Source organism: Elephantulus edwardii, unplaced genomic scaffold (assembly GCF_000299155.1).
Source record: "Elephantulus edwardii isolate Elephantulus edwardi_28Jun2011 unplaced genomic scaffold, EleEdw1.0 scaffold00013, whole genome shotgun sequence".
In the NCBI taxonomy this organism is placed as follows: domain Eukaryota; kingdom Metazoa; phylum Chordata; class Mammalia; order Macroscelidea; family Macroscelididae; genus Elephantulus; species Elephantulus edwardii.
In genome coordinates this window covers 5,410,121-5,420,037 of record NW_006399763.1, presented here as the reverse complement: position 1 = coordinate 5,420,037, position 9,917 = coordinate 5,410,121, and the positions used below count along the sequence as shown (strand labels likewise).

General features: G+C 39.7%; 1 protein-coding gene across 1 annotated transcript in view; it reads right to left on the bottom strand.

The window, feature by feature from the left end:
• The window catches only part of RTN4IP1 (reticulon 4 interacting protein 1), a 116,046-nt gene that overhangs the window by 22,789 nt on the left and 83,340 nt on the right, over window positions 1-9,917 (bottom strand). Inside the window, exon 8 of the mRNA XM_006881175.1 lies at window positions 5,242-5,378. Within this exon, the coding sequence (XP_006881237.1) occupies window positions 5,242-5,378 (137 nt within the window). The remainder of the gene's footprint in view (window positions 1-5,241; window positions 5,379-9,917) is intronic.

The window sequence follows — 9,917 nt, the reverse complement described above, 5'->3', positions numbered from 1 at the left end:
TGTGAAAATGAGAAAACTCTGCCTTTAGTTTTGCAAAAAACTAATTAAAGTAAAATCTATATACATATGGACTTAAAAGAAAAGTATATATGGCTTTCAGTTTGTCATGCAGTGAATGACTTCATATGGTCCTTTGAGTTATTCATGTTCTTGTATTCCTAGGAACTGACTGGGTGAGACCATGCAAATAAGGTGCTTGTGGCCTGTTAAGAGGATTAGACAACTTATAAATAATGAAAATAAAGCATGTGGCACCTCATTGGATGTGGGACCACACAGATAAGATGTATAGAACCCCAAAAGGAAATTGGTCAGTTATGTCATCTGCTAAGTTTACAAAGAGAGCTAAACCCTCTAGCAGAGTAGAGACTCTACTGCAGCCAAGAAAGAAAGGTGAAATGTGGAATACATCCTTTAAAACCAGGTGCCTCCTGTTAGAACCTTCTAGACTCAAGAGACAAAGAGTAAGAGCCGTAACACTTGAGATAGCTTGTAAAGATGAGAAACAGAGACAGCAGAACTGAGAAACTAGCATGGGATGGAATCGTGGGCTTCCTGACCCATAGAGCAGGGAGTCAGGGACCTACAGGCAGAATGCTTGCTGGTCTCTAAATGTGGGAGACAGCCAGAGCCAGGTTGTTTGCACAGACGGAAAAAAAGAACTAAGCACCTTTGGGCTGAGGCTTAGTGGTAGACTGGGAAGCTTCTAGGCACTTATTGGTAGAACTCTAACACTTGCCCAAGCTGAGCATGGGCTGTAGGTCAGAAATAGAACTGAGAGCAAGATGAAAAGCTTCTTACAGAACTGTCCCCTGAGTCATTCCTGATCCTGAACTGTAACTGGTTACTTCCCTTCTATACCCTATAATCCTGAGTATTGTTTATGAGGTCTCTGTGACTATTGTAACAAATAACAGAACCCAGGAGAAAAGTAAAGAGTAAAGTGGATATAGTGGGTTGCTGTCAGAATAAATACAAAAGTTGGAAGGTGTAGTTATTCCTGATTTACACTTCATAACAATCAGCCAAAGATTGACGCTGATGATTTTCTCCCTGAAGTAAGATGAGATCAGGAACTACTGTCACACTAATTTTTACACACTAACAAGAATTATTTGCTATTCTCTCCACAGTCAGACTGCTTATATAATTCACAATTTTCATTTTCTAGAAGTATAAATTTTCATTTAAAAGCACAACACAGTATCAAAAAAACGCTCAAAAAGAAATCAACTGCCAAGTTGCTCTCGGTCTTCAATCCTGCCAAAAATTCCGTTACAATAAAGCCAACAGAAACTGACAGATAATCAACACCTTAAATTTGATCTAAAGTTGCTATAATCATGGTATTCTACTTAAAGAGAATAAAAATCCAATGACACTTTCAAATACATGTGAAAACAATGATTTAGAGAATGTGTGTTTCAAAATTAAGCAAATTAATAGATTAATTCCTTTTTTTAGTAAATACTTTTTGCTTTTCCAAATTCACCTAGATGAAAATATATATCAAAGCTTCTAAAACTAGTTTTGGGCCAACTTTATAGATGCAGACTATTCTGTGGGACTAAAATAAGAAGGATACAAAATACAGGAAAATGACTTTATTGGGTAACTGGCTTCATTAAAGGAGATGTGGTGGTACAGTGGGCACTGCCAATTCCAAGTCAGGTAGTTCAAATCCACTCTTTGCTCCAGAGAAGAAGGTGGACGATCTCCTTCCACACTAATTACAGCCTATGAAAACCCAATGCAGGACCAGCTATAAGTCGGTTCTGACACGACAGCAGTGAATGAACTCTTTATTTCTACTTGATTCCATTAATGTTAATAAACAAATATGGGAATGCTTGATTTAAAGAGGACTTAATGTGCGGTCTGGTATTGTGGAATAGGCACAGTTTGAAAAAGAAGTCTGAGAGCAGTTTGCAAACTTAGCTTTTCCACGATGTTGAAAGCAATGGCCTTAAATCCTGTGCATTTCCTCAACTGTGACATGACAGGGCCACAATGAAGGATTTTAAAGCTCCTTTGACCTAAAAGTACCTCCATATACAGTCCTGGAAATCTACATCTGAAAAACCAGCCATCAAAAAGCCCTCAGACCACACTTGTACTCTAACACAGATGGTGCTGACATGAAGCAGTGTCAACCAGAGAGATTTGGTTCTGCTCTAAAATCCCAAAAAGCTGCTATTTGAAGCAGAAGAAAATGTATTCTACCTAGTAGCCAAACTCTATACATAAACTATATACATAAATTTTAACTAAAGCTATCAAAAAGAAAAAAATCCTATCCTTATATATAAGATAGTAAGGTGTCCCGACTGGGACAGTTCAAGCACAAGGAACATGCCCATTTGTTGAGGAGGGTCAAGGGGCTAAACTAAATGTCCTCCAGTCTGCCACATGTCAGTTTCTCCTGTTCTCAGTAAACATAGTCCATATGTACATAAAATCTAAGGTAGATGAGTATATGGGTGGGTGTGTGAGGCTGTGTGTGTGAAACGGCCTTGGCTTAAGTCCCATGCTGTTATACCTACAGGCATCAGATCCTAAGTACCACCATGTAAAAGCCTGAGCTTGGAGATCTATCCTATCTTCATTTTCACAAGGGCCAGACAGCCATGCCAAGTTCTAAAATATAGGCAGAAGGGTAGCTGACAAGATTTCTGGAGGGGTAGTACTAGTCTTCAAGTATGCCAACTATGCTCTTACCATGGGGCAAGATATTTGTTGTTTTCACTACCTGAAATGATGATTGGTGTCTGAGGTTGTTGTTGTTATGTGCCGTCGAGTCGTTTGTGACTCATAGTGACCCTATGTACAACAGCCCTAAACCCTGTTCTATCCTGTGCCAATCGCACTGCCTCTGACACACCCATCCCGATTACCCCAGTCACTGAATCAATCCATCTCATAGAGGGTCTTCCCCTCCTGCACCGTCCCTCCATCCTCCCAAGCATGATGTCCCTCTACCCTCCCAAGCATGATGTCCCTCTCCAAGGACCCGTCCCTCCTGGCAACATGCCCAAGGTATGTCAGACGAAACCCCAGAATCCTTGCCTCCAAGGAGTTGCTTGGTTTAACCCTCTCCAGGATGAATCTGCTTGTTTTCTTGGCAGTCCATGGTACATTCAATACTCTTCTCCAGCACCACAGCTCAAAGGCATCAATTCTCCTTCTGTCCTCCCTAGTCATTTTCCAACTCTCTGATACATAACAAGTGATTGCAAAGACCATGGCCTGTATCAGGCACACCTTAGTCTCCAGAGAGACACCATTGCTCTTGAGTACTTTAGAGAGGTCCCTTAGCAGCAGCCTTTCCCATCACAATACGTTCTTTTGATTTCCTGACTGCTGGTGCCAAGAATGTTGACCGTGGAGCCAAGCAAACTGAAGCTGTGAACAATCTCAATCTCTTCCCCATCCATCCTGATGCTACCTATTGGTCCAGTGGTGAGAATCTTTGTCTTCTTGACCTTGAGCCTCAGTCCATACTGAAGGGTGCAGTCCTTGACCCTCTGCAGTAAGTGCATGAGGTCCTCCTCAGTTTCAGCAAGCAGGGTTGTGTCATCTGCATAATGCAGATTGTTGATAGATCTTCCACCAACCCTGATGCTACAATTCCCTTCATAGAGCCCAGCCTCCCGGATAATCTGCTCTGCATACAGGTTGAAAAGGTATGGAGACAGGACAATTCCCTGGCGTACACACTTCCCAATTTTCAACCATGCAGTGTTACCCTGCTCGGTTCTGACAACTGCCTCTTGGTCCAAGTATAGGTTTCGCATTAGCACGATCAAGTGTTCTGGGATTCCCATTCTTCTCAGAGTTAGCCACAGTTTGTTATGATCCACACAGTCAAATGCCTTTTAGTGTTAATTAAACATTTATTGAGCACCTACTATTGACATGGTTCCTGGTGGCAAGGATGTAGGGATAAAACATGCAGTTCTCATGGCCTATTCTTTCATATCACAAGGTCCCTGCTCAAATGCCAAGTCCTCAGAGAGATATTCTTTAGCTGCTCTCTATACGGTAATTCCCTCTCAATCACTGGTTAGCTCCTTTTTTATACCCACTTTCTCCAGAGCCCTTACCACTCAAAACCTCCCTAGGTAAAATGTAAGCGTTATGGAAACAGAGCTGTGCTTTAATTATCCCTGCATCCTCATGTCTGGAACTGGGCCTGCCAAGGGTAGATGAAGCTCCATAAACCCTACATGAATGACTGAAGCATAATAGTAGGGCTCCAGGTGCACTGTCATACAACTGTTGACATTTGACAATGATGGCTGAGAAAAATTAGTAAGAAGGGAGCTTCAGTTTTCATTTTTAAAATTACCTGTGAAAATCCAGTTCTGTTCAAGGTGCGCAAGAGTAACAGACTTCTGAAAACTGATCAACAAACAGGCAACTTTTTCACTAGAAGCCATAAAGCAGTGTCCCAATCCTCCTTCAGCTATTGTCTGGGCCTAGATGAAGACCAGCTTAGTAAGTGCTCCCTCTATTTTATCCTGAACCATAATCAAGAGAAAACAGGACCACAGAAAAGTCCTCAGTCTGCTTCTATTCAGTACATATTATTCAGTACACATTAGGCCAAACCACAGGCGTCAGACATTTACACACAATGAGAACATCTTATATTCCCATTACCAATATTTATATTTACTTTCTTCCTTATAAACCTTTTTAAAGCCAAAACACTTGAAGCATGTTTAGTGCTAGTCAAGTATTTTCACATACTGCTCTATGAACTTGTGTGGTGACACATGCCACAAAATACGACACTCTTCCAACGTTGCCTTCAAACTTCTTGCAAATAAGCCATAAATAAAAGTACATTAAATTAAAAATGAGCAAACACCTATGTAAGCAAAATATTTTCCTGAGTATATATCCCATTATATTACTGCGCTATATTAACACCAAAAATGAAAACAAATCAGACGGCATGACTTTAAATGGTCTGGCGTATTTTCACAGGTACTCTTCTAAGAAGAGGAAGCTTTGGTGATCTAGTGGCAAGAAGCCACCAGCTGCTCTGTGGGAGAAGGATGGACAATCTCCTCCTGTGCAATTAACCACCTCTGAAAAGCCACCAGAAAGTCAGCTATGGGTCAGTTCTGACTCTCTGGTACATAACAACAACATCAAAAACAACAACTCCTAAGAAGACCCCAACATAATCCCAAATTTTCCACCCTCACAAAGTGAACTTTGGGTAATACATACGGTTGTAAGGACTTTAACTGCTCTTCCACGTTTCCTGACTTATAATCAATCATCTCATCTGCTCCAAGCCTCCTCACAAGTCCACTGGCATCCTGAGAGCAAACTGCTGTGACATGAGCACCCCAGGCTTTCACTACCTGCCAAAAAACAGAGGAAAATGGTTCTTTTCAAAAAAGAGTTGGCACCATGTATGCATATATCAGCTTAATCTCTAGAGAACTTTAAGTGCCTTATCTTAACAAGAACTATATGAAGACATCTGTCAGAGACCAGTGAAAATAATTAAACCTATGTTCCCAAGAAGTAAATCTCCTTTTCCCTGAATGAGCCAGCCAGCTGTATTGTCAAGAAGTTATAAGGCATTCACTTTGAGAAGGGCTCAGCACCTCAGCAGCATCAGAACAGACAACAATCAACAACTTCATTAAGCTTTCAGTGATGACAAAGGTAGATATGAGTGAGAATAAAATCGCATGTCCTTTAGAAAGTAAATGACTATTTTAAATGTGTCCAGAACATAAAAATGAAACATCACTTCACTTACACCTCCAAAAAGTGTTGATATAACCTTGAATGAGACAGTGTATTAAAGTAATGGGGGGAGCGGGGGCAGGGAGATTGTATACCAACAAAGTTTATCTTTTGCTTTTCAGAGAAGCGAACTGGGAGGAAGGGGGTAGAGGAAAAAAAGTACAACAGTAAATGAATGGAAATCCAAAATCTCTGTAAATGTTCATTAAAATTAGTAAAATTAAAAAAAAAAAAAAGTAATCAGCAAGTAGCCAGAAGAAGACGAAAAAAAATCACTGCCATCTATTTGATTCCAACTCAGGGCTGCCTTCAGCTCCTTTCCCAAGGCTGCCTGCTGGTCTTTTCAGAAGTTTAATTTTTGCCTGTCTTTAACAACCTTTGGCTGTCTTTATAGATGATCTCCTTTATTTCATGATAGATGATATCCTTTATTTCATGCTTCCTTCGTTCATCGGTAATCAATGCCTCAAATCTGTTCTTAAGATTAATTTTTAAATTCAGGTGGCATAGACTCAAGGTCGTATTTTGGTTCTTGTGGACTTGTTTTAATCTTCAGTTTCAATTTGCACATGAGTATTTGGCCGTCTATTTAGGAAGATCTATCAACAATCTGCGTTATACGGATGACACAACCCTGCTCACCGAAACTGAGGAGGACCTCATGCACTTACTGCAGAGGGTCAAGGACTGCACCCTTCAGTATGGACTGAGGCTCAATGTCAAGAAGACAAAGATTCTCACCACTGGACCAATAGGTAGCATCAGGATGGATGGGGAAGAGACTGTGAATTGTTCACAGCTTCAGTTTGCTTGGCTCCACGGTCAACACTCTTGGCACCAGCAGCCAGGAAATAAAAAAAACGTATTGTGATGGGAAAGTCTACTGTTAGGGACCTCTCTAAAGTACTCAAGAGCAACGGTGTCTAAGACTAAGGTGCGCCTGATATAGGCCATCGTCTTTGCAATCACTTGTTATGCACCAGAGAGTTGGACAATGACTAGGGAGGATAGAAGGAGAATTGACGCCTTTGAGCTGTGGTGCTGGAAAAGAATATTGAATGTACCATGGACTGCCAAGAAAACAAACAGATTCATCCTGGAGAGGGTTAAACCAAGCAACTCCTTGGAGGCAAGGATTCTGGGGCTTCATCTGACATACTTTGGACATGTTGTAAGGAGAGACAGGTCCTTGGAGAGGGACATCATGCTTGGTAGGGTAGAGGGTAAGCTCAGGAGGGGAAGACCCTCTATGAGGTAGATTGATTCAGTGACTGGGGTAATCGGGATGAGTGTGTCAGAGGCAATGAGATTGGCACAGGATAGAGCAGGGTTTATGGCTGTTGTACATAGGGTTGCTATGAGTTGCAAACGACTCGAAGGCACATAACAACACAACAACAACAACATTCTAGTCAGCAGTTTGATCAGTTCTGATTCCTGCTATTGAGCTTCTCCAATGATTCTTCCCACAGATGTAGTCAATCTGATTTCTAGACAGTCTTGAAGATGAGGTCCATGTGTAAAGCTGCCTTTTGTGTTTCTTAAAAAAGGTATTTGATATGAATAAAAATCATTGAATGTACAAAATTCAATCCTCTTCTTTGGATCCATAATCAACATCCTTGGTAGCAGCAGTCAGAAGATAAGGAGACAGTGCTTTGGGCAAGGTCACTGTTAGAGACCGCTCCAAAATACTGAAGAGCAATGATATCAGTTTGAAGAATAAGGTGCACCTAATTCAGGTCATTGTCTTTTTAATCACTTGCTATGCATCTGAACTTGGGACAATGAAGTAAGGTGACAGAAGAAGAATTGATGCCTTTGAGTTGTGATATTGGAGTACTGAATATCCAATGGACTGACAAAAGAACAAACAGGTATGTCTTGGAAAAGGTGCACCCAGAGTGTTCCTTGGAGCCAATGATGGCCTAGCTTCATCTCTCATACTTTGAACAAGGAGAGGCTTTTCCTTGGATATCATGCTTTGAAAGGTGGAGGGTCAGCAAAAGAAAGACCTCCAACAAGATGAACTGATGGTAACCGGCAGCAATGGCCTCAGGCGTATCAGAGATGGTAAGGATGGCACAGGATAGGGCAGGATTCAAAGGGTCGATGTGAGCCATGCTCAACTCAATTGCACCTAACAACAACAATTTTCTCCTACAAGTTGCTGGTGGACTTGAACTACCAATTTTTAAGTTAGTAGTCCAATTCCTAATGCAACCAACACAATTCCTAGTCATTTGGTACTACAGCTCTGGTGGCCCAGTGGAAAGGCACTGTGCTGCCAACTATAGGCATGCAGTTCAAATCCTCCAGCTGCATAACAGCAGAAAGATAGGCAATCTCCTCCCTTGTGATTTCTGCCTCTGAAAACCTGCTTAAGGGTTGATTATGGGTCAGTTCTGACTCAGTGACACACAACACCACCTAATAAATTTAAAAATGCTTTTAAAAAGGAAAACATAATTGTTTATTTTCAAAATGTGGATCAAGCCCTTTCCTTTAGAGTAAAAAGACCTATAATCAAATAATCCAAATGATTAAAAATGCAGGTATCTCATATTCTAAAATAATAATATGTAAATCAGATGTACAGTTTTAAAAGGGAGAGCTAAATTCTAAAGCTATTCAGATAAAATATTCAGAAAGCATCTTTTTTCAAAAATTGCTAACATTCATTCCCATAATGCCAATCTCACAGAATTAAAGGAATCATTTTCAGCCTAATTTGAGAATATCTACTTAATGTTGAGTGTCATCTTTATGAGCTTCTTTAAAAACGTTACAAAGATTCACTAGAATGTAAGGCATCTGTGTTTCTGCTGGTCATTGCTGAACCCCCCACTCCTTCGTACTCACAGATGTGAAAAAAATACCTGTTAAATACAGAAATAAATAAAGGGCTTTAAAACATTCATTATTTAATCTAATTTCTCACTTTAAAATGCATTATCAGCCAAAAGCTGACACTCTGGGAATCTGAGAAGAATAAAACCATTTAGGAATGGCATAATCTATAAGTTATTATGTTTATGGGCTGAAAGTAAAGACATTTAAATATAATGACATGTTCCTTTTAAAAGCAGGTTTAAAATCAAATATACGAAGACTATAATCCAAGATGAATAGCTCATTTTTGGTCAGAGCTTTTCTTATATGTACATGTACAAAACTGTCAAGGAAAAATAATGAAGTTATAGTCTAAGTATCTACATTGAACATGTATTTTCTTTAAATAATATTGAACCATCAAGAAGAAATTGTCATGTTAAATAAGTTGTAATTATATTTTCAAATATTGAGGTTTTTCTTCTCTCACTATCTAGTAGGCTTTTAAACATTACCAAAAGGTTTTAATAACAGCTTTAATTTTTCAAACTTTTTTATTGTAAAAGAAACTATAAAAAAATGTCAATAAGGCAGGCACTGCTCAGGTACAGAACACTGGCAGCTGATCCTGAAGCTCACCAAGGTGCCCTGTCTCAAACATGTCCCTCCCTCCTCTAAGACATTATTATCCTGATGTTTATAGTAATCATCTCCTAGTGTTTCAAAACAGTTATGTTACTGAAGTATGCATTCTCTAGGCACTAGAGTTTATAGTCTTCAGCATTTCATAAATTTAGCATTTTTACAAGTCTTTTTTAAAAAACTATCATTTTCGCTCCTATCCCTCTTTTACTTTCTTATAGTGTAGCTGTGAAAGAGTATGGGCCCTGTGATCTGCAGACTTTTCCAGAGTCTAGATTGGGATTGCTGATTGCAGCTCCACACACTGGCCTGTCCTCTGTATTTTCTGCAAATTGGCAGATGAGATTAGAGACTGTATAATTTCTTTAGCAAAATTATACATAGTCTCAGGCAAAACTGTGGGAGGCATGAAACAGCTGCTTGTTACTGCCAATGATTAATATGTTTATTGAGGGCTGCAACATGGTCATAATTTACCTCTCCTGTTTTCATTTAGCAGTGAGAATGCTTTCACAGTTTTCCTCTTAGATTTTGGTTATTCAATGGTGTAGTTAGTTCATCATTTGCAGGGCAAATGTTTAGTTCTTTTCTTTTAACAGTTTACAAATTAATAAGTGGTTCCTTACTGTCTTCCAAAAATTATCACTTTTTTTTATAAAGTCATCATAAAT